This window comes from Caloenas nicobarica, chromosome 12 (genome assembly GCF_036013445.1).
Source record: "Caloenas nicobarica isolate bCalNic1 chromosome 12, bCalNic1.hap1, whole genome shotgun sequence".
NCBI lineage: Eukaryota > Metazoa > Chordata > Aves > Columbiformes > Columbidae > Caloenas > Caloenas nicobarica.
Window position 1 is genome coordinate 21,626,308 of NC_088256.1, and position 25,635 is coordinate 21,651,942.

At 47.4% G+C, this 25,635-nt stretch overlaps 1 protein-coding gene across 2 annotated transcripts in view; it reads right to left on the reverse strand.

Moving 5' to 3' along the window:
• Positions 1-25,635, reverse strand: part of EDA (ectodysplasin A) — a 73,484-nt gene continuing 47,849 nt past the window's right edge. The window contains exons 3-8 of one of the 2 annotated variants that reach the window (XM_065643561.1): positions 13,655-13,684; positions 10,594-10,773; positions 9,254-9,288; positions 8,802-8,853; positions 5,860-5,984; positions 1-3,851 (exon numbers count right to left, since the gene is read on the reverse strand). In XM_065643561.1, coding sequence (XP_065499633.1) covers positions 3,600-3,851; positions 5,860-5,984; positions 8,802-8,853; positions 9,254-9,288; positions 10,594-10,773; positions 13,655-13,684 — 674 coding nt within the window. In that variant the 3' untranslated portion in view covers positions 1-3,599. Of the gene's footprint in view, positions 3,852-5,853; positions 5,985-8,801; positions 8,854-9,253; positions 9,289-10,593; positions 10,774-13,654; positions 13,685-25,635 lie in introns of both variants that reach the window. The other variant, XM_065643560.1, reaches the window with a different exon arrangement.

Below are 25,635 nucleotides of genomic sequence, written 5' to 3' on the forward strand. Positions count from 1 at the left end.
TTTACATAAACTTACATCCTAATTTATATACATTATGTATATTTTATATACAGATAGTGTCTGGAATAAAGATGTTGAAGCACAAAACAGCATCATGAGTCTATCACCGTGCAGCTTTAACGGGGAACGGAGGAGTCGTGTCTCTTCCCACGGCTCCTCTCCCATTCTGCTTTTGTTGGGGACCCAGAGGCTTCACCCCAGCCTGGGAGGGATGGCTGGGGGGTGGGTGGTCCCTTCCCTGTCCCCCAAAGCCTGTGCCAGGACAGGAGCCAGGGCAGGTGCCACCAGCCCGCAGGGACGGGGAAGGACACCCCGTGCTCTGCTTCTTACTGGGAAGAGGGGAAGGACCATGAACAAGCCAACGCATTTTGGTCATCTCCGTTCCCAGGCTGCTCAGGTGCCCTTTCCTGAGTCAGTGGAAGGATGATGCCAAGTCCCCAGATGGGGACAGGGGGTGGCAGGGAGACCACAACTGCTGACCTGGGTGGGAAAGGCGCTGGAGGGAAGCAAGGGCCAGGTAGTTTTGGGTAGGAAGCCATGACTTAAAGCCTTTACTGAAGGGAATCCTTCCCTCAAAAAGGGCCCGGAACACCACAGCCGAGCTGGCTTCCCTAGAAACTGTCTCTGTACAGAGGAGCTGGGGAGGGAGAAGGGTTTGACAATGCGTTATCTACCCACGAGCTGCCTGCAACACTTCTGCAGCTGGAGCCCAGCCGAAGGTTGGGCAGCAGAGCCAAGGCATGTAGGTAGGAGCAGAGGCCAAAGCACCGCTGGAGAGGACGGCTGGCACACGGGAAAGCTGGTTTTGTGTCCACCGTGTCAGATACGCAGACCTTTGTCTGGAAATGAAGCAGCTCCCCAACCAGAGCAGGAACCGAGATACATCAGAATTCACAGACATCAGAGGGGAAGACCAGAGCAAGGCCCTGTTCCTGCTGGGGTGTGTTAAAGCCTCCCGTATGCATCCCCCTCCCACCCCTCGGAGCTGCTTCCAGGCCTTTTCGGCTCCTATTAAGGGCAAGAGGCACCAAAGGTGGTGGGACACCATCTGCAGAAGCATCATCCAGAAGAAGCTACGCTACAGCCTGGGTAACCTGTGCTGGAATACTTCACTAATGAGGACTCGTTGCTAGAGAGGCCGAAGGGTTTCAAGTATAAAGACTCTCCACGGCTGCTAAAGGACTGGTGATCTGCTCATCCCAGGGATGAACACGCTCTCGTACGAAGGCCACCAGCTGTCATCAGGTATTCTCTGCCCTCCAACTCCATGTCCAACTCCACGTCTCCAGCTCAGCTCCACCCAGCTTTGGCGCAATGCAAACATCACAACGAGCCCGTCAGCACCTCGGCGACGGGGGAGGCAGGACCCGATCCCTCCTGCTCTCCTCCCGCATCCCGGGCAGACCCAGCGAGGGAACTCGACAGCGACGTGTGGGGCTTCTACAGAAACGAGGTTCTCCCCCTGCCTCCCCCTGCCCGCAGCCGGAGCCGGGAGCACGTCCCACATCCCGGCAGCGGGGGACAAGGAATGCAAACTCCATCCACCGCGCTCTCCCGACTCACCGCCTTATTTATGCTTACCCCTAGGTCTCGCTGCTCAGGCTGTATTCTAAAGCAATTCTGTTAATGATTTGCTTCATGTTCTCAACTATACACAGTTGTCCCGACTCATTCTTGTCAGAGGAACATGTCCTTCTTAATCCATTTTAAAGGAAAGAAACCACAAAGACCGGGTAAGTGCCCCTAAGGCTCTTGCTAGTCCAACGTGTTAAGGCTAGAAAGGAGGAGAACATATTGAAAAAAGGAATAGCAGGCAATTTTTCATGCAGTTATTTTACAAACTGCACGCCTCCTGTGAATAGCGAGGCCGTAGCCAAAGCTGGGTGCCCCCAAGAAATATTTATCTCTCAATAACTGCAATACTTGGCAAGCGAGATCACTCGCTACGGACAGAGAAAAGTGATGGAGCCAAGAACGCTCCGGCCAGGCTGGACCCTTCTGTCACTCCAGCACAGGGCTGGGACACGTCCCTCGTCCCCGCAGGTGACAATCCTGAGCCACCTCTGCTTGGAGATGGAGCTCATCATCACCAAGGCATCGGTTTGGGACTTTGTCCCGTTCGCTACATAGGCTGGAATTTCACTACCCCCCTTACTTTTTAAAGAAAAAAAAAATGCTCTGAAAAGAAATCTGGTTAAAAAAAACCAAACCAAAACAAACAACAATGCGACCAAGCACAACCCAAGGCACGACACAAAAGAGCAATTATCGCTTCAGCCTCTTCCTCAGCTCCAGCACATCTTATAGCTTCAGGTCTCCCCAGCTGAAGGGAGGTAACGGGAGAGAGTTGCTCAAGAAGCCAAAAGAAACAATAGCGTCCCAGCTCTTCTATTAGTCACCAGAAATCGGGTTATGACCAGACTCAGCAGGGCTCAGAGAAAAGAAAAAGTGGTGAGTTCATGCTGGACCAGGCTTTTAAAATACTTTTTTTTTTTTTTTTGCTAAAGACTCCATCACCACTTATTAGAGTGTTTTAGGTAGAAGGGTGCCAAAAGGAAAGGGGTGGGGAGAGGAAGGACAAAAACCACATCTAAAAGCAGGACAGTTGCTATTAAAACAGAAAAAAAAAATCCTGTTTGAATAATTTTATTCTTAAACATGACAAACTTCTTCAGAGTGTTTCCACAAGTACTTGTGCCTGCTCTAAGCGGCTTGGTAAAGCCTGTAGAAATGTGATCTGGTTTGCAAAACATTAATTAGAAAGACATAAAAAAAAAAAACCAACCCAACAACAAAACACAACCCGGCATTAACAGCAGCAGTACTTTAAGGCAGCCCCCGTTGGGGCAAGGCACACCTCTGGGGCAATGGCAGGAGCTGAAAATAGTGGAGGCTCTGGAACCGGTAACCGGCATTTTCTTTGGGACGCTGTGATTTCTGGGGCGTGGGGGCAGCTTCCCACATGCTAAGCCCGAAACATTCCCCTTCCCCTCGCACCGGCGGCTTTCGCAGCCCCATCCCACGCTCTCGGTCCGGGCGCTTCGCCGCCTGCGCTCGCGCTCCAAGGATGGACATAAACACCCCCGGCCCCGTCCTGTTCCCCTCCCTCCGCACCCCAGTTCGGACTGGGAAGGCAGAAAACCAGAAATCCCCCCACTTTCTCCCTTTTTCTTGCCTTTTGTTAGTGTGCAGAAGGAGGAACACCTGGGTAGGACACGGTGGACACGAGTCTGGCTTCTCCCGCGACTGCCTGGGATGCTCTTGCTAGTGCAACATGAAAGCAGAGACCCACACCGCTCCCAACAAGCCTCGGTGAAGATCACAGAGCAGAACATCAGTGCAGTAATACTTGAAATACTGAGACAAGGCAGACACAACAGCCTTTCTTCCTCACAACGCTTTTTTTTTTTTTTTTGATCCAAGTCTCCATGCAAGTCACGGAAGACAATTGTGCTTCCTGCATTCACATATAGGAATAAATAGCTCTGGATCAGTTTTCTTTATGGCCGGATTACAGAACCCCCTGAAATACTGATAACGCTTATGAACAGCAGCACGGTGCAGTTCTGCGAGTCTCCTTGGACATGCCCGAGTTCATCTTAGGATGCTGGCGCATCTCCTAGGCGTATGGCCCCAAAGAAGGTTGTGTGCTTGCTCATGTTGATGGAGATGTCAGCATGGACCATTTTCACAGCGATCTTCTGCCTGGCTTTGAGGAGGCAGACCCCGGCCGTGTAGCAGGTGTTGAAGTTGGTCTTGCCGGTCTCGATACTCCGAGTGCATTGCAGAAAGGGCTTTTCATCCACCACTACCTCGTAGCTGGCAAAATCTGTGAAGTTTATGTAGTATACCTGATGTGAAGCAGGAAGAGGAAAGGTATTAGGGAGTGGTTTTGTGCACATGGAACAAGTCTGCGTTCCTTTCAGTGTGTACACTGACATTTCCCTCTGCTAACAATCCCTTCCTTGGCCCTGGACACCTATACCACGGGAGGTTGACTTGTTCGAGGCAGAAGAACCCCAAGCCAACCAAACACGAGGAAACTCTGTCTTCTGCTTCATACTCACACAAGCATGCAAGTGTCCGCAAATCCATGTATCTAAGGCTGAGCTACAAATCCTCGCTTTAGACCCTGCTTATTGCAGGAAAAAAAATTACAAACCTGCACAGGCCCAGTTACAAAAATGCGCAGACAACCCTATCTGCTATGAACAGCTTTTCATCCAACAAACAAACAGAAATATTTTAACTGAAGTCCTCTTTCACTTACCTGTCCAGTCCTGCTTCCTGGGTCCCATGAGCCTCCTTTAGTGTTGCCATCAAAAATGCCCTAAGATGTACTGGGAGGTGCCTTCTTTGCAATGGGACTCGAGGTGCTTTCAAAGGCATAAACTATTACAGGGAAAACACTTTCCCAACCTCCAGAGCTCGGAAGGAAATGACCTTGGAGCGTTCGCGCTGATTTAACTCTGCGATCTAGCGCCTCAGTGCACAACTCCATCACTCGTTACTTCACCATCTCCCACACACTGATTCTGAAGAACTGCGAGATGCCTGAGAAACACCCGCCCAACGAGGAGTCACCCCCCGGGAGCTGTGTCTTCCCGCTAGAAGAAAACCAGCCGTTTTGGGTGCACCTGCTAATTCTTCTTAGTCTACACCCCGCGACCACAGAAGCTGCGCAAAACTGAGTCCCCTTTTTGCTTGAGGGACTACAAGTGACAAAAGCTTCAGAGGTACAATGTTGTGGCCAGCAATTAGCATTAAGCACTTGGGGAAATAATTATACTTCGGCCCACGCGGAGTTATTTTTCCTGTCCCCATCCAAACCAGGCAGGTAAGCAGTTCCATGGAAGAGCAGCTCCCTCCACACTTGATCCGACCCGGAACAGTCCCAGTGGGGCTGGCGACTGAACAGAGGCAAATCATGAGCAGGAGACGATATCAGAGGCCTGAAACAAGGTGGAAGTTGCTTAATTGTGGTTGCCACAAAGAAACTCTCTCGTATGACTAAAATCTGCCCCAGAACCCGGACAGTTTTTCAGTCCATGGGTGGGTGGACGCCCTGCCTGCCCTGGACGGGGAGAGCTCCACGGCTCATAATCCACGGGGCTCAGCAATTCTGCTCAGAGATGTGCAAGACACTGGGAACAGTGCCCATCTCCTGCATTTTACTTGAACGGGGAGAGGAAATGACGTCTTAATTAGCTGTATACTACATCATAATAATTTATTACTTTGTTTAGCCCATTTTACAGAAGCAGGTCTGTACATCCGTCATTGATACCAGCTAAAGCAGCAGCTGGGCCATCCCACTGCACGATGTGGCTGCTGGCTCATCGTGTCGGGCTGAAGCTACATGAAGGTGGAGGCAAAACGGAGTTACCTGGGCTGGAGTTTGGCCAAGCCACCCAGGGCCGAGTGTCCTACGCTTACAAAGAGTGACATGGCTTCGCAAGGATCGCCAGTTGGCAGGGTTTTGGTTCTTACATCTCTTTTAAAGCACGGAGCCTAGCGTCCTGCTGGGACCCTTGTTCTGCAAGGAGGTTTAGATGGGCACAGAAAATACGGAGGACTGGGAAAAAAAAAAAAAGCATCGGTAGCATGTGGGATGTGGCTGGGTGCCTGTGTTTCGGTAACTAATCTCTCGCAGCTGGTGTCACGGCGAAACGTGAGACCTTGCCCTTCGCGACTCTAACGTCCTCCTCCGACACACATCTCCTAGAGCACGAAGCGGTTAAAAGTACATACAAGTTTCTTGGCATTTGCTAGTGGTCTGGAGCCCTCTCGTGGTTTCATGCAAGGCTTCCATTGGAACACAAGAATAGGAGTTAGGCCTAGGACCGTACTCACTTCTACCTGACTATAGATGAAGTATGTGCCGTCCACCAGTACCTCCAGCTCCCCACTGCGGGCATGCAGCTTAAACACCTTGGGGTTCATAGTGATGCGAGACCAGTCATTGAGGACTCCACCTGAAAGATCTCAGTATGAGAAAACGGCAGTCACTCAGTACCCGTCAGAAGGAATAGCGCAGGAGCACACAAATACAGTCACATTGTCAAGGTTTCATACACAACGGCTGGCACAGACTCAAGTTGAAAAGTCAAGTGACTTGGTAAGAAAATCCCAGAATTAAAGGCTACGGTGCATTAGTTTGGATGCCTCTCTATAGCTCCAATGACACCACGTCTTGCGGGTGGACACCCGTTTTGTTCAGTGTGCAGCACAACTGATTTGCATCTCTACTTGTCCTCGTCAAGAGTTCTCATCCTTGAAAAATAGGCGTACGGCCTTTTGTACTACACTATGTTCATCCCCAGCGCTGGTACCGACTGGCTTGCCTCCTCCTGACACTAAACTGAGCTTATTATCATATTTGAGTGTTTTACAAGGCCTGAAAATGGGTTCCCATCAAAAGTAAGTGGTATCATCCCCACTCCAGAGCAAAGACACCCCAGCACATGCAAATCAACGCCAGTACTATAAGGTACTTGCAAAGCTTTCTTAGTTCACCTGAGAGGCCGGGGGCTGATTTTTCGCACTATTTTCCTGTGTTCAGCCACAGATCACAAATGAGTTATCGCAACTGTAATTTTAACAGCACTTCTTCAGGTGCCTCCTGAAGAGCATCTGTTCATGGCCCTTGCAAAAGCTTTGTTCCTGGCAGCTTCCCTGGTATCACGGAAAAAACTCTGCAGCAGAAGCAGGACCAGGATCCAGTTCTCCCAGAAAGATCCTCAGCTGACATCCCCCAGCCTTGAGACCATTAAATCTCTTCCTCTACTTCTCATCTCGTTCATTCGCCTCCCCACACCTCATTTCCACACTGAACAAAGTGGAGCTTCAACAGATGGTGTGCTGTAGACTACATCAACAGGAACATCCTTGAAGACCACGACAAGACTAGGATGAGAAGGGTGATTCCTGTCCTTATGGGAACGGGACCACCCGTGGCCAATGTGTCCGACCCCTCCCAGTGCTGCTGGGCAGGAGGATGTGCTCATGATGTGCTTCACCCTTACTTTAAGCCTTGGAATCATCCCTAGAAAAACACTAGTCCTTGAGGGAAAAGAGCTGACAGTATTATGGAAAAAATCATGTTCAACTATGGGACTAGACCATCTCTCAGAACACGTATGTGCATGGAGGTTGGTGTTACACAATGGATTTTAATTCTGGTATTCCTTGACTTCAGCATTCTTGACTTTGTACCTAGCATTGTTTTAACACATGCTTTGTCATTACATTTCCTAGGGGTTTAAAAGCCAAAATAGCAAGCAAGTATGAAATTGCACCACGTGGCACCCCATTAACCCCTAACTGGGGTCCTCAGCACAGTCAGGGGTTTATAGATCCACCACCAGTCCTCTGGCACTGGGGACAGAGGAATAACTGACAACATGAGCGGACTTCTACTCTCTGGATGGGCCAACGAGCCGATCCAGAGGACATGCTTTGCTACGAGCTGAGGACAAAGCCGTTCTCTGTAGGTGCCTTGTTTTAGCAAATCCAATTCTTCTCCTCCCAGCCTTCCTCTGCTCCCCAGCTCCCTGCCCCAGTTGCACACCAGCCAGCTGGACAGAATTAATGGCTCACGGCGTCAGATTGTTCCCGAGCAGCAGGGAAGGACCCTCACAGGGCAATTCCCACTCTCAGGGAGCAGCGTACGCTCTGTCAACATCCAGGCTTCCCATTAATAAAGGGATAATTACTTTCTGAATGTTGAGCAAAGCAGCATCTTTCCCCTCATTTTGTTCCTTTTTTGTTTTGGGGAGCTTTCCCCCACCCTGCTGGAAGCACAGTTGCTGACCGTGCAAAATCACAGCTCACGTCTGCTGAAAGAGAGAAAATTGCCTTTCGAACAGAAGCGGTGGGCAGCAGAATGTGGGCAGGGGTCCCACAGCCCTGTCCCTGCTGCCCCAGCCCCTGGGGGGACGCACATGAAAGCTGCTGCCCACGCTCCCCGGGGAGCTGCACGGTGTGAATTACAGAATAATAGAATATTTGGGGTTGGAAGGGACCTTTAAAGATCATCTAGTCCAACCCCCCTGCAATGATGCAGGGGACAACACAGCCCAGACATCGTGAGCAGCAGCTAATGAATGAGACCCAGCTGTTGGCAAGAAGAGCAGAAACTCGAGCAGAAATTGGAGAGGGATGCGGGGAGGAAGGAGGAGAGCAAAGAGCTGCCTGTGGATGTGAAACGGCTCGGCACGACTTGAGCTTAGAGGCTTGAAGGAGGTTGGTGGGGGCAGAGATGCACAAGGGACCACAGAGGATGCGTGTGCACGAAATTTCAGTGTAATGAGGGAGGAACTGGTGGCCATGCACCTCTGTGCCCTCCCACTACAGCTGTGCCTTCCCCTGCCATAAATTACTGGGAAAACTGGAGAAAAACACAGGCTAACAGGGCTGAGACAGGAAAAGGATACACCGAGGGCTTAAAATAGAATCGAGTGGGAAAGAAGCCTGGCCAGCGAGGGAAACTGTGATACAATGGCAGGTTGGGAGAGGCACACCGTGTATCTGGGGGTCAAGAAGGGAGATTCAGCAGGACAGAATTACTGGGATGCACAGGATAATCCAGGAGATAAATAGAAACACAGGAGAAATGGGGACGGAGACTCAAGAGGAGACTCCTCTGAGGGGCTCTGGGCAGGAGAACCAGCCTGTGACGGGGGAGGCCAACAGCAGGGACAACAGGGACATGTTTTAGGACGGACTTAGACCCAGAGACAAGGCTAGGGGTGCAGGATGGGCTTACTGAAAAGGAACTGCCAAAATCATGGGATCCTTACCATTTTTCACTTGGATGGCTGAGCCTTGGCCTTGGAGGTGGACCACAGCTGGCTGCAAACGAGACCGGAGGGATTACAAATTAATGGGAAACGCTGTGCCATGGGACGGTCACTCCACACACCCCACAGCCCTGTGACCAGTACAGAGGCACAACAGCACCCCGAGATTATTAATGCTTTTCATAAACGAAAAAAAATATCACAGCAGCTGACAACAACATGGTTAAGTGCTGGAAAAGAGGTGAGAAGCCCAAACCAGATATCCAGAGCTTTCTTTTGAGCAATAAAAAGGGTGAGCTCAGGTAGTCACTCTGATTTAGCACATGCAGAAAGGAGGTCTTTTTGTTTCAGAGCTATACCATCGAACACAACATTAGCAAACATAGCTGGTGATGTTTACAAAAATCCAGCCAAAGCTGGGTTTTTTTTCCCTTGAAAGATGATCAACCAACCTGGACGTCTCTGGAGCCGGCCTTGTCTGTGGCACCTGTAAAATGCAATTTCACATCATTGAAGGGGAAGCTTGAAAGAGCTGCAGTAAACACTCCCATAAATAAAACTTTTACCCCATAATAACCATTAAATCCCCATTTTTAATAGAAGGAGGACAGCACCGGTGGTATAAGGTGCAGCTTAATGTTAAAAAGTACACAAGCAAGAAGAAGATTCATCTTACTTTTTCCTGTTTTATTCCTACATTTCTGTCTAACATCAAAATTCCCAAAGCTATTTGACCAGTTTCCACTAGAAGGACAAATTGCACAACCCTTTTCCTGATCGGCAGTGCCAATAAAGCCTCTTGGCTGCAAAGACTACAAGTTTCGCTCCGCAGTAGCTCAGGTCATTCATTGCATTCAAGCTGCACGCTGAAATCTCTTTTCTCCGAGAGCCAAATCTCTATTAAGAGGAGATGCCTGTGGGCAGCACTCCGGAGTGCTGAGGACCTCATGCTGCTCCTGGCCTCTGCGTTGGCAATTTCTGAGATATAAAACTCAGAAGTCAACCAAGTTTTCCTCTGAGAGCCATGTGAGCTATAGGGTAATAGTCCTGATTTCTGTGAAAATACATTTTTTTATACTGGACTGTTCATACATGTATATATAACAAACAACACTGATGTGAACTTCTGCATTTTAAAGAGTTATTAACTTCAGGGACTTTAACAAAATAATTGGCACATGACTCCATGGAGAAACAATATGGTGCAGACACAAAGAAACAATGAAAAATGAAACTAAGAATTGCAGGAGAAAACCCTCTTTTCATCTGGCTGGTACGGGAGGCAAGTCGTGCGGTTCCTGGGCTGGCTTAGCAGCTGTGCTAAGCGTCACCCTTCCTGGACCCGCTGCAAAGCTAGGCTTTGCGTCAGCTTAAGAGGAAGGGAAGAGCCGGGAAGAGCCACTTTGCACACCCAGAAATCGGTCAGATTTCGGTGGGATGCTTAAGAGGAACCGAGGCTCTGCAGGTCTTTGCTGCTCCTTTCTCCGCATCCTCTGCTGACAGGTACCACCTCGCCCACAGCATCGCGCCCTAAACCAGCACCCTAAACCCCACCATGCAGCCCACAGAGCTGCACAACTTCGGCTCCTCTCGTGACCCCGTGGGCACAAGGACCAGCCCAGTAACACCCGAGTCCTCCACAAGGATGTTGCACCACCACGTTCGGACCCTCCGCTGTCCTCACATGGAAAACCGGAGCTTTTTTATTTATTTGCGCATCATTGTGCCGCCGCGGCATCTCCCGCGTCCCCGTGACGCGCCAGGGCTCTGAGCTGAGAGGGACAGCGGTTACCTGAGGGGCCCTGCAGTCCAGGAGGCCCCTGAGGGCCTGGCGGGCCAGGGGGGCCGGGTGGTCCCATCACGGTTGTGCCGGGAATCCCGGGGATGCCGGGAATGCCGGGGGGGCCCTGCGGCCCAGGAGGACCTGGCGGCCCTTGGGGACCATTGGGCCCTGGAGGACCAGCCTTCTTACCTGAAAAACAGAAGGTCAAACGTTAGTTTCACCCCACGCTCAGCCTGCGGAGGTCTTTGACCTACAGGAAAGCCCTGGGGACGAGGAAAGCAGAAAATTTGGGATGCCTGTTTGCTGGCTGGAGGGCAGAGGCAAGGACGAGCATCCAACCGTCTGGGATGTACGTATACATTAGGATATAAGGGCCATGGCCTGATCTCCTGTCTGAGGAGGAGATGCCTCCAGAGGGCAGTTCCGAGCTGAACTGCGGCTCCTTCCAGCAATGGGAGGGATCCCACGTCGCTATGGGGCCAGCAGGATGCGCTCAATGTGCACCAAGGGCTCCGATGCTACGGCTCCTCTGAATAATTAATTGTGCATTTTGGGCTCTGGATGGACTAACCCACTCAGGAGGAATTGCCATATTCCTCAAATGCAGCTCACCACGCGGTCCCAGAATGAGAAACAGCACAACCAATGTAATTAAAGGCTCTTATCAGACATATCCAGAGCGGACTTCCTGCAGGGAAGGCCTGACCTGTGCTCTCCCAGTTTTCCAGATCCCCGATAGAAATGATGTCCTTTTGGTGCAGTTTTTAAAATGCAGATTTGTCACAGCTTTTATGTCAAAGAGCTTTATTAACGGCACAAAATTGCTTCAATTGCTGAAACAAAGTCCACTGTAGGACAGAATTAAACACTTTTTTAGACGACAGCAGCAGACAGGATATGAAATAATGGTTATTGGAATGGTTTCTGAGTACATTTATGTACTTGTTTCTCTACTGACTATCCATCTTTGTCATGGAACAACGCTGTAAGAAAAACCCATCTATTTTAGTCAGCGCAGAAGTGGAAATCTCTCGACGGCTATGAGCGAGGGCACATGGAAATCAGCATAGGACAATTGTGCGGTTGAGTTTCGACATGCAGAAAACTAAGTTAAAGTGATTAAAGCAATCCTGGCATCCTACAAACTTAAGGGGACAAATCATTCACAGCAGAATTTCCACCCAAATTAGCAGCCGTGTCTTCAAATCTGCGCTGGCAACAAGCCAGCCCCTCCTCGGATCCAGCAGTTCTGCTCGTCCTCGGGTTAATGACACGCTTTGGAAATTATTGACCCATTTCTCCCACAGCACACTTGCTGAATTCTTCTCATTCGCATCCCCTCCGGTCTGGGCCATCCGAAAGCAGGGTCGCACGCAGCCAGTCGAATCCTGCTGCTGTCACTCCTTGCTTTCCTTCCCAAGGGGGATCCACATTACAGCTGGTTTAACTAATCTGTCTCAGAAATCTGGGCTGCTACTAAACGAGCTGCTCGTTTAGCAGTAAAACAATCGCACATCATTCGGATGCCGCACAGGGATGCGTATTTTCTGTGCATTCCCGCTCCTTCAAGTAATTTCGTCTACTTTTTGGCATTGATGGGACCTCACTTATTGAAGTCACAAGGCAAAAAAATAAGATATTCAGTAAATACAAAGCTTTCGATTCATCTGCTAACGGAGGAGACCCCAGGCCCAGCAGCACCCAAGGCCCAGCTTGCCAAGTCTCCGTCTTTAGCCACATGCACCAGGCAGGCTCCAAAACTCAAAGCAGGCAGAACCAGTAAGTTTTCCTTAATCATCATTTGCCAAACAATATGCTCTAATTCTGAAAAAAATTAAACGTGACAATACCATAAAATTAAACTATTTTATACGGCGCTACAGCTGTATATAATACAGCGCTGTGAGATCCCCCTGCTACTCCAGAATTGCTGCAAAGACCGCAGCCATCATTTGTTATTAGTTCAGCTGATTCAACACGGGTTTAGGGTTTCAGAGTTTTGCTAGGACAAACTTCTCAAACATAAAATTTCATGCTGCTTTCGAGGGTAAATATAAACTAAGTTTCTGACTGCGGCCTGTCTCAACGTCTCAGCCGTAAATTTAGAGTCTGTATCCAAGGATTAAAAGGGATGGGATGTGCTACTGAAGTAGCGCTTTGATGGCTCCAAGGAGCGAAAATGGGTAACGCGACTGTGCTTCCCTGAAATCAATGCTGCAGCGTATTTTTGAGGAGAATTTTATAGAGTCATAGAATGAGAGAATCTGATTGATTTGTGTCCTAAGCTGTCCATGCTTGAATAGAGAAAGACGACGGCCACGTGTGTAACGTCACCGTGCTGTAAAGGTTGTATACAGATGCCATGCATACGCTGACAGTAACTTATGCCAGTGTATAATATCCATGTGTGTGTGTACATGTGAGTATATGTTTATACTCACACGTACAAGCAATTTGGATCCTTTCACTCATTTTAGTTCCTGGTGGCAAGTAAGTGCATGAGCGCGAGCATTCCCCAGGACTCCTGCACCATCAGACAGCCCACGGAAACACAGGGCTGCCCCCCGAATAACCTAAATCACAACAACTCATCGACACGCATCTTAAAAAATACCCAACTACCCACTGCAAACAGCTTGAGGAACATAAGAAAGTCAGACAAAATACCAACACACAAAATAATCCTTCTGAGGTTAATACGCAACCGTAAGTGAGATGCTGAGCGTATCAACGTTGACTTTGGTGGGTCTGAAGGAGACCCCAACCCACTCAGTGGGACCGGGAGGAAACCTGAAGCTGTTTGGGCAAATGGCTCCCAAGAGCTGGTATGTGACTCAACTCCACTGAACTATTTAATTATAGCATCTTCAGAATTATGTCCGTGCAATGTAATTAACTTGTTGGAGCTTTTAGGGAAGGCTTTAACAAGCGCCGATGCTGCTCTGCTGCAATCCCTGCCCGTCTCAGAGACAGAACCTTCTCTTTGGGTCTCCTTCACGTTGGCTAAAGAGAATTCGCAGCCGGGTAACACAGGCATGGGAAAGGAAATTGAATTCAAACTCAAACTTACCCTTTTTCTTGTTTTTAACTGAACTTGGACCTACAAAGGAAAAAATAGAAAATCAGTGAAATTCAGCGATCGTTTAACCTTAGGAAATCCCCGCTGCCACCAGCACCCACCAACCCTGAGGGTGCCTCTCCGGAGCTGGAACAAAAGTGGCAACAAAGCCACTAAGCCAAAAAAGGTAGAATTTTCCGTTTTCTACAAACAATTGCTGTATAACAATTTTACCAGGACCTATATCTGTTTTACCTCCTCTCAAACAAGCAACCCACGGCTGGTCTAATGAAAGTCAGCGAGTTTTGGTGGGCACCTCCCCTCCTCATTGCAAAGATGAGTTAAACCAACGGCAAAGCTCAGGTGACAGATGCTCTTCCCCCTTAAGCCAGAGCTTTAATCTCAGGTACCAGTTTAGTTCCAGCTCTGCTGAGCACGGCTCAGCGTTTTGCCATAGGTCGCTGATGGAAGTACGACATTGTCAAACCTTCAGACGGCAGAAATCCTGAGACTCAACAGAAACCATTTAAAAATGCTATCCCTGCACAGCAAATTATTTCTCAATGGATGCATTTGTGGTCTGTGCAGCTGTACGGGAATTTTCTCTGTTTGCTTGAAATTGCCCAGCTTAACATTTAAAGCTGACGCATTTGACCTCCTGATGAGTGCAGGTTAGAAGAAAGTTAATGTGACTCAGCTGAGAGCAGCAACCCAAATACTTGTGAGCCACATTGTTCAAAAATAACAAAATACTAAAAAAAAACCCCAAAGCGAAGAATTAGTATGAACTGGCTTGTTTAAATGATGAGAATACACACCTCCCTAGCAAGAAGTGACGATATGTAGACTGAAGCTGAGAAACTACATGACTTTTTGAGCAGAAGCTGAAGTGTGAAACATGTTCCATTGCCTCCTCAAAAATTAACGAGGGATGGGAATGAACTGCAAAAATTCCCAAATATTCCCTTGCTGTTCATCAGTGAAATCCCTCTAAAATCTGCATTGAAACACACATTGAAGATTGAAATCACTGTTAGCTAAGACAAGCTTATAATGAATGAAAGGTAACGAGGTTGCTTTGCGTCAGCACTGGAAGAGAAAGTCAAATTACCAATTAGTACAGAAGAGCCATGTTCCCATGGCTGGATGGACAGATGAGAGAAAGACCAGAGAAATACCCCATAACCCTATTGACGCCTTTTCAACAGGAATATTAATTTATCTACATTATGCTGTTGAGTCATGGGAAAATTATGGTATTACCTAATTTGTTATTTCTGCTAATTTACTGGGGTTTTTTACTAATCCATATATTCACAGTATTAAAACATGCAGATACGACAGACACAGATTTCTAACAACACCAGTCCCAGTAACTCAACAGGGAGCATCACTGAAGCCAAACACCAGCAGATGAACTGCGAAACCTTTTATCTTTGGAAAACATTGACCGGCTCCTATTTTTGCATTTTCTGAGCTCCCAAGACACAGAATGAGCCACGATCACACCGGCAATTTCCATTGACTCTCACCTTAGGCACCAGCCAGTTAATCACATTTTCAGTGAAGAGAAAAAAAAATGTCTGGGGGACATAATTAAAAAAAAAAAAAAACAAAAAAAACCCACGAAAAAACCAAAAAACCCAAAACCAAACAAAACACCACAGCAAGCAAAATGCAAGTGCTGTGTATGTGTCTCTGCAGACCCCGGAGTCACGAGAGTTTATTTCATGTTATATATATCACACCATTAGCGCCATAACCAGAGTGAAAGTACAAATAGCTGCGGCGAGCCAAACACATTTGAAATGGATGGAACCAATTAGCTTCAAAGATGAATGGGAGGAATGAGAACCACATGGGATGTCAATGTTCACAGTCTATATTACAACACACGCATCTGTTCCAGGCACGGCAGAGAGAGATGTTACGGCTGTGCAAGTGAATCTTTCGACAAACACAAAAAATACTTCTGACATGAAAAAAACACAATATTATTAGCCTTGGGAGCTTCTGAGTCTCTGGGGTTTGCATCTGTTCGTCTCCCAGTAGGAAGGGGTGGATAATTTAATTGTAGCAGGGAGCCAGAAGGTTCATCCCGCACACCAGAAAACAGGATTTTCCTCATTTTTGCTCAAAATGGTAAGCTCATTGGACCTTCCTAAATTCAGTCTAAAGCGGTAACAAAGCCTCTTATGGAGTTTGGAAAGCAGAGCTCCACCAAAACATCAGGTCTGTATTTCCTTCGGCACGAAACGTGCTGAGGCACAAGGCTTGAAAACTTCACTTGATATCTGTTGTCCCAACACATATGTGCAGAGAATGAAAAAAAAAAAAAAAAAGATCCTTTCTGACATGCTTTTCTGAGGCCACAGCCCAATATTTAAGCAATAAAGCCTGTTAAACGCTGTGGCGGTTGAATGCATACGACCCACTGGTTAGCTGTTAGTTGTTAAATACCTACAAGTTAGGCAAGCCTAAATCTTTCCAGAGTCTTCTCCTACTCCATTAATCCCATCTCGCCATCCCACTCCTCCTGCTGGTCTCAAAGCCTTTCACACCACCCACTTTTCTTTAGTCTAGTTTCATGGAAGACATTAGATGACTTGATTTCAAGGAAGATCTATGAGAATATACTTTTATTTTTTTTCTCCAAGATGCAGACTACAGGCACACACTCTGTGTTCCTCTACAGCATCAAAAGCCTCGGAAAAAACCGCAAGTTACAGGATACCTACCGCTGCTCCGGAGTCCACGGGAGCTGCCGTGTTCTCGTAGAAGGCAATTGGTTTGACTTGAAGAATTCTCCACTGATCAACACTGTTTGCTACACTGCTCTCGTCTCTGCTTTCAGGGCGTTTGAGGATTTATCTGAGAGCAGCCTGACCGTCAGCTGTTCCCCAACGCCCCTTTTCCCTTCTCAATAAAAACAACCTCGGGTTTGTTCTTCTGCACTTTCCTGACATCGTGTGTCTTCCTCATGAACTCCTTAAAGTATCTGTTAGGAACTTGCCAGAGATCAAGCTCGTGGTCTGGGCTACTGGTATTCAACACGACAGCGACCCAAGCGTAGCTCTTTACATCCAAATCTGCTTGTACTCAACTTTTGTACTTCTCCCTACCCACCCAACCTATCTCCCACCTCCTTTCCACACGCTGTCTGCTCGTGTTTGAGGTCAAACCAGACCCCAGACCTACGGAGGTCCATCCCCTTCTACATTTCCTGTCTTTCATCTGAAATTAAATTTATGCTTAGGCTCTAATCCGTCCTCGAAGGAGCTGTCAGCTCCACTCAACCCTTCATTTTAACTTTGCTTTGCAGAGGGAGGCAAGGTGACAAGAACTGTTAATGCAGAAGAGGACCGGGCTATCAGAGAGGACAGGCTGGATGGCTTTGAAGGATACAACAACACGCACGGAATGAGATTCAGTCATATAAAATGCACAGTCCTACAAATTACTTCTACAGAGCGAATAATAAACTGTTGTGCTGGATGGTGGAGCTCCTCAGATGGAGGACAACATCTGCACATGCTGAGCTGCTGTCACACGGCCAGGAAAGGCAGAAACGCAATTCTGAAACAGGTCGGTGGAAACAGCCCTGGCAGACATGGGAAAATACTGATGCCACTCAGAAGGTGGGGGTGAAAAACTCAAACCCTGATCCTCTACATACAGAAATATGAGTTTACATATGAACAATTTCACAGAAGGTCAAGAAGTGGTCAAACGGAGCTTGCCTGGTTGGCCATCAGTGCTTGGAAAGGGATAAGAACACCCCTTGGAAGGGCTACGGTGATGGGCACGGCGGGAGAAGACCCGTTAGGGCTTGAAGAACAGCTCTGGCGTGTCCTCACGGGTGCAAACTGCTCCTCAGGACCGTGATGCTGGGAATGAGAAGGCTTCTTCTAACCTCCAGAAGGAGCAGCACGGGCTGGAAGGGTCTTCTGGCTCAGGGTCGCTGCTGGAAAGTCCCTCAAAAGCTCATCGGCCCCTTTGGAAAGTGGTGAGGTTATTTTTTGCCGAGCTACTAAAGCCATAGCTACTGAGCTCTAAGGCTGACTTGAAACGTTTAAGCCAGCTACCTGATCCTCCACTAGAATTTATCATCTCTTCCACTGGATTTCCTGTAGGAAAAACCCACCGGCTCCTGCTGTAATAACTCAGGGCAGCTCCATCGTCTGCCAGCCGAGTTCTTCATCACGGGACGGGATTTCCCCAGGAAAGGCGTCGGAGCAGCAATGCTGCACACTGGGCTTCTGGACCTAGACTTCTCCAAAAGCTGATTTTCCACGGCTAATGCGAAAATAAAAGGGAATGGTAACAGAAAAGGAGGGAACATAAAACCAGCAATAATGGTAAAATTTGAGGGACAGGTACAGGTAGGAAAAGACAGCTCTAGATAATAATAAAAGCCCCAGAGCCACCCAGCTAGGCACCTGCAACGGCAATGCCAAGTCGCCACCTCTAGCAGAAGCACCATGGCCACGGGTTCGAGCGATGAGCCCCTTCAGCTGCAAACTTCTCACTGCGGATGAAGAAAATATTTGCAACCGATGAGCTTTTGTTGTGTAAAACCACAGCTGTGGCCCAGCAAGCAGCAGAAGACATCTAAGCGTGCTTCAGGGAGCAGGTTCTTGCCCCCAGCCCCTGCAGCCCCAGCATCTGCTGGATCCTTTCCAAGGGCTTCAGAAAAAAACCCCAAACCCACAAACAACAGATGGTGATGCAACTCAAGGATATTACATATGACATGTTTTCTCTTATAAAGATTAATGGAGTTTACTCCCCACTCCCCCCCTATTTTTCTTTCTGCATGCTACACGCTGCTATGATTTACTATAAATACAAAAATATCAAAAACTTCTTTAGGACATATGCTGATATAAATAGTATATTAAAAAAGCCTTGCGTTCACTTATTAGTTGTGTGTGTGCATTAACAAGAAATAGTTTAAATTCCTGCAAAACAGTTCAAACTGGGTTTACTGATGGGAACAGATCTTTGTAATTACGCTTATTTTATACAAAACCTATAAAAGGTTGACCAGTATAGAAATCATTCAAACAAAGGATGAGTACCTAGGAAGGCTGCTGAACTTTCTCAAATTCTCACCGCTTTGCCTCCAAGCTCAACTGAGAAGATGGAGGTGCTGAGAAGTTATCCCAGGTTACAAACAGAATCAGAGACAAAATTGTGCTGAATAATGAGATGTTAGCATCTTCCCCAAATGCCACATCACTTCTCACTCATTCATAAAATAAGCATAAGTTGACCTGAAATCATTAAGTCCACAGCTACATTCAAGATGAACATCTAGTTTTGAAGACAAAAACAGAAGTGGGGAGCTCTATGTGACTTATCTAACATGCATATTTTCAGAACTATATTGTCTTTGAGTACTAAAAAAAAAAATAGCAGCTTTTTCTTCAAAGTATCAGCTTCTGGCTGTAGTTGGAAGAAGAATATTAGGTTTAAATGATCACTGTTCTCAACAGCTATGGAAATGTGTGTATTTTTCCAAACCCTGCTGGCCATCTCATTTAACAAAGAGGCCACTTGCTAAACCTCAGACAAAGCTCTGAATACTGCCCAAATCCACCAACTAACAGAATTTGAAAGGAGTTCCTGGACATAAGTTGGGACACCATTATTCATGGAGAAGAAACAGAAGCCGAGCACAAAACCAGGCTCTGAGGTTCAGCTGTTAAGTCCTGCCGACCACCCAACCCAACAAGGTGTTTCCATCTCCACAGAAAGCTCTGACCACCAAGTGCCCTCCAGCCGTAGAATTTTCCACCTCTCCAGGAAGGACATTCTCTGCCACCTGGAGCCTCCCAAACAAACCAGGGGCAAAGCAGCTATTCAAATGTTACCGTTCCTGACCCACGCCTGGGAATTAACCAGTCCCGTCAACTTTCGCAGACATCAAGACCTGCAGGAACCATTACGATGATCAAGAATTAAAGAATTCCTACCCATTAAGCCTCTCATTGATCCCTCTGTCTCTATTTGACCAATACTAAAGGTGGAGGGGCAGAAAGAAAAGCTCAACAGCTTCAAGCGATGAAGAATCTTCTACCTCCTTTGATGTAAATTGGGCCAACCCTTCCATTTCAGTCAAACTTCCGAAACCCAGTTGTTTCATTTACAGAACCGGTGTAATGATATTTACTTCACTCACATGGGTATGAGATATGTCAGGCTTTTCAAATATTTTTAAGTGCGGCGTTATTAATGCCAGACTACGGTGGAGTTGGGGAAAGGAGGATGTTAGCTCCCAAACACATGCTTAATCTAGAACATGTGGTTTTGGGGGAGGTTTGGAACCAATATGTTTTCAACATTTTCAGGAAATTTGGTCTATCCAGATGAAAGCTTCTTGGACCCTACTGAAATACCAGTCAGTGACACAAATACTGAAACAAGATGAATCTTTTCCCTTCCCTGAAAAAGAAAGTGCTGCTTCACCAATTCCAGAACTTGAAGAGCAGCTTTAGCATTATTACTCTAGTAATAGAATATATCAGAATATAGCGAATATATGACATAACAGAATAGGGAGCTCATTGTAGAAAGTGTGGGAAGGACGAAACGGTGCTGCTTAGTGTTATCAGTACGTAAGGCAGAACCCAAGGCCATTCAGTTTTTCCTCAACCACCATCGTTGCTTCTCTCTACTTTAGTTTCAATTTTGTTTTGAACTCTTCAAAATTCATGTGTGAACACAGTCACCCTTAATTGTCTTTTTCTGATTACATCTTTAATTGAGATGCTCGATGACAGCATCCCGTAAACAGCGTTCCCTCCTTGTCCTGCATCTAACGGCATCTTCCTTCCATGGCAACACCAAGAGTCAGTTCTGGAGGACACGCCGGCCGGCTGCTCTACCATCCCTGCACTTCAAACTCTGTGCACAGGAAAAATAAAAGCCCTGAATTTCAGGAATCTTTGCTTAGTGGTAACCCTGTCATATTCTGGAGTTATAGGCTGCTAAGTCCCCAAGACCGGCCTGGAGCCCATTTACAGTGGACAATTCTGATACCCCACCCTGGGCTGAACTCAACTGCCCAATGCTCAAAGCCAGTCTCCTCCAGCCCGAGAGATCAAGGAGAGTTTGCAGCTCATCTCGGACTCTTTTGAGGCACTCCCTTGGCTCCAACCACTTTTTGAGGCTATTCACCACAGGTCTCTAGGGGAAGCATCTCGCATTGAGGTCTCCCCCAACAATTCTGGGACACTGTGCCTCTTGGTCGGAGGGTCTGAGAAGAGCTTGTGCATCAACACCAAAGGCTGAGAATCATTTATCTTGTGGTGAGTGAGGTATGAAAGGGGCCTTCTGCTGCCTCGCCGCTCTTCTCCGAGCAACCCAACAAAGGACAAGCCTACACCCATGTGTCATCCAGATGATGGGATGCTGCTCCAGGAGCTCTATGGCTCGGTAGCCTGCTCCCTCCCTATCCCTCTGATCCCGTAACACCAGACCCCAGCTCAAGCCTATCAGTCTGAAAACAAATGGAGAGAAGTCACAGCTCATCCCTGCCCCATCTCGCGTGTCCCCAGAGTGACATGAGGTCAGAGAGCCACAATCTCTCTTCCTCAGGCAGCTTCAGATGATGTAAGATCTCATCACATAACACAGGTTTTTTGTTGTTGCCAAAGTTTTTTATTTTCTCCTGCCAATACTCAGAGAGATTTTTGCCTCACAAAGAACAGGAGGGCAGTTAAATGCAAATATACAGAGATACTGGCCAACAGCGACAGCAGGTTGTGATGTACTTTATACTGATCTTTAATCATATTAAAGGGCAAAAAAAATATTTAGTTACTGCAGCTCTAGATGACCAGAATTGAAGTGTGGGCTAAGTGACCACCAGTCAACAACCAGTTTCACTGGTCCAGGTGAAGGTACCTTGTCGAGCAGGGCAGGGGTAGGATGAAGGGAATTGCTCTCATGCTTTTACCAGGTTTTTCCACCTTAAAAAGGACAGCGTGACTTGTAGGTCATCAGCTGCTGTCTGAAGGGACCTGTGCTGGAGCACATAGAGACCCACCAGCCCTGTATACCTGTGAATGGCTTTTTGGCAGAAGGAACAACACAGGTGTGGGGTCACGGAAGAATCAGGCTGGAACGGCCAGTCTGTCACCTCTGTCATGGTGTTGGTCATGCTTTGGGGGACAGGGCTGGATCCGGTCACCTTTTGAGGTCCCCTCCATCCTGCGTTACTCCAGGACGTCAGCTTTGCTGAAAATCACAACTCACCGCTTGCTCGAGCGCAGCCAAGGTGTCCGTACTGCAACAGGAATTTCCACCACTCTACATGACAAAGAACAACCAGCTGATTTATTTCCTCCATCCCACTCACATCCACTTTGGACTCGGTGTCAAGGGACCAGGACAACCTGCTGGTACCACGAAGGCTTTTAACACCAATCCTGTCTCCAGCTAGTAGGTGCAAGCACACCACAGTGCAAATGTGTTCATGAGCAAAGACAAAATCCTGCTCCCAATTAACTACAGAGCCACTGCTGCTGGCAAAATCATATTGCACTGCCTCCTCGAAAACACAGAAAACCAGTCAAACATAAATCTCCACACTTCTTAACTCTGCTCCCACATAATCAGTCCCAGCCAAGTTCCTGGGGTTCACCCCAGAACCTGTGACCATCATATTTCATTTTCCACACTCTCACTGGCTATGGAAGAAGAATATGAAGTGCTTTTTGTTTTCCTTCGGGCATTTAGGTTGGATTCCAAACGCTGGATCTTTATAGCAGAGCTGACAAACAACATTACTATTTCTAATTCAAGTACCTCAAGGCTTTTTTTGGCTTGCTGGCTGGACTCACAAGGCTTATTTTCTATACACCACTGCACCCTATTGCTTACTTTATCAATACCACATACTTGAGTTCAACAATTTAAAGCGTAGTATTACAGCTGTGTTTTTATTTTGTTTGTTTTATTCAGTTGTTGCTTAACACAAAACATTCTGACATTTTAAGTCATATCCCACTAAGATAAACAACGAACATATGTCATGAATTCCAGCAGAAATGATTCCCAAGTGGTGGAGCAGCAAGGTTTTAACCAAGTGTACGAAAGGCTCTCTTAAATTGTTTGCTGGATGTTTTAAATGCACTGCTCCCCACCACAGCTTTCCATAAGGAATCGAGGGCAGGTGGGAGGAAAAAATTGACTATTGCATCCCTGCAGAACTTTACATGTTTAAAGTAATTCTGCCTCATTGGATCGAAAGCCTCTGTAGCATTGAACAACTGTCTGTAAACTGGTGGTTTAATTCCAGGGAATAGCACGGGATCTATATCTAAAGATGTATCTGTGTGCATATACATGCACTTGTACTTATATGAATCTGAAAAGGGGTTTGAAGGAAACCCAGAAGAGACCCCACCACTCTTTGGGAAGCCAAAGCCAGGTCATGACACAGCAGAGCGTTGTCTGGCTCAGCCAGCTCTCCAGTTTATCCATTCACAGCATTTCAAACAGATTAACAGACTCCACCAAATCCTGCTCGCATTAACGAGATCCATTATGAACCCAACAATGTCGCTATACATCACGGCCAACAAAGCCCTAATGAAAACTTGCCACTGCCACAGCTCATTCACAACTTTTTCCCCCAAGACCTTCCCGCTGGTGGTCTTCTCCAGCCTTGTGCAACAGCGCTTTTCTTATGGCTGATGTATCTGGCCTACTATAACCAAATGGCTTTTTAATGAGTGCCCAGACAGGCTGCAACTGCAGACAACCTCCCAATTCCCACCACCAGCGCCGCAGCTCTGCGTTTGGCTATTCAGTCCTGCCCCAGCCTCTGCAGACAGAAAAATCAGCTTATTCAGCCCAAGATGTGCAGAAGGCGGATGCCCACAGTAGCTGTAGCAGGACCCTGGGCCTGGCCTGCCCTCCCTGCCCGTTTTTGAAGGTTTATGTGCTCCAGCTCAGCGCCCTGGCCTTCAGCTTCTGTGCTAGACCTGATTCTGTGCTAGACCCGTGGATGCGGCCAGAGAGCCGGTTTATCCACAGAAATCAAAGCTCAGCTGCAAATGCTTCAGCAAGACAGACAATAGAGTCTCTCATACTGTGGGAAAGAAATCACCAGCTACCAGTTGAGTTCAGCATTTCCAGCACTCGGTGCACGGCATCCGTAGTTCAGATGTTCACATAGTTCAGATGCAATCGCATTCCTGCCTGGCTGGGACATCTGTTCTCCTCTCATTAGCCCTGGCCATGTTTTGTAACAGAAGAAACCGAGATTCCTCAACTTCAGTATTTGACCCCAGGGCGTCATGAAAGCCCCAGTTTTCAGAAGTGAAATTCATACAGAACCACCAGTCACTTCTAATAATGTTGGGCCCTGCTTAACATGCAGCTGTAAAAAAAAGCTTAGAAGTTTAGTCTGAGTTCCAGCAAAGCCTGCGGAGGCACACGCTGTAGGCTGCCCTCTGAGGATGCATTAGGACAACTCTGAAATCCACCCCGAAGTAGAACCAGGGCAAAGTATCTGAAAATGCAACTGAGGTGAGATCTGAGTGGAGAATTCCTTCTGAATGTTCTCTGCATCTCCAAACCTTCCAGCTGTCTCCCACCACCTTATCCGGACCTGGCGGGAGAAACCAGGGAAGGACAAACACACCAAAGCAGCCCTGCGGATGGAACAAATCAACAGCACCTCATCACGGCTTTATAAATATTAAGAGTAATGAAGCAGGGCTGGTCTTTTTTTTTTTTTTTTTTGGAACAATCCAGATCATGACTAGAAAGGCTGGTGAAGACGACAGGAGGCAAACGGAGGTTGCGTATGGATCAGGACACGTCGAAAATTATACTGTGAACCCCATGAGCTGGAATGATTCCTCCTCCCAGCCACCACACAATTAGGCTTGTACCTCTCCCAGCAGGTTAATTGCTTTTAATATTTAACAAGCAATTGGGACAGCAACATGCCAGAAGAATTCTGGACTCCATCAGTTTTCAGACCCCGGTGCCGCCTTGCTGGCTTGATGCAGCAAAACCTCATGGAAATATCCCCCTCAATGCATACCGCAGGAATGAACGTCACTGCCCGGGCTCTTCAGCATCACACGTTTGCTAGGTACAGAAAGCGACTCCAGAAGTCTTTAAACTGAAATAGCATATTGGCTCAAATCCAGATGCTAACACCTCTGCTTTGCTTGGGTATCTACCACATCGTGCTGCTGGATGACAAACAACTGCCAAGATCCTCCCCTTCGATATCATTTTCACCTTTGCTTTCACTTGTTTTGGGAAAGGACGTGGTATTAAATCCACCACTGTGGTAACAGAGCTGAGACCAGGACCTAAACATCATTCTGGGATTTAGCCAGTTGTGAAGCTTCCCTGGATCCGTCTCAGTGCTAGAAATGAGCACAGACAAAAGACCGTGGTCTGAAGTAAGTTACCTATGTATTTATCACTGTATCCTCATGGCTGAAAAGTGCCCCAGGTATAAGACCTTACACAGATATCTGCCTTATTATCATAAGCAGAGGTGTAACATACGGGTAAGGATCTGTAAATGAGCTGTGGTCTTAATTTTATGGTAACAATAACAAGTACTGACAGCAACGTCACAGGAAAGGGATGGAGATTGTGCACGAAGGTTCAAACATCACCTGAATTCCTCCCTTCTCCCATTCTGGGGGAAAACCACAGAGAAATTCTGGGGGAAATCAGTTAAGTGCAAATATTTTATGGTGAGCGTTTTTTTTTTTCTTTTTTTGGGACGGTCTCCTGCCCTCCAGTATCCAGGAAATGTTCTGTATTTACTGCGTGCTCATCACCATGGTTTCGGAGCACAATAAGGCTCTATCGCCCTTCATACATCTGCGTTTCTGGGAATGCCGGGGCTTTGGGGAATTGCGCGGGGCCGAGACAAAGGCACCGATTGTTCTGGAGGCCGAGGGACGAACCTGCCCTTTCCAAAGGAGAGGAAGCCGGCAGGAAAAGTC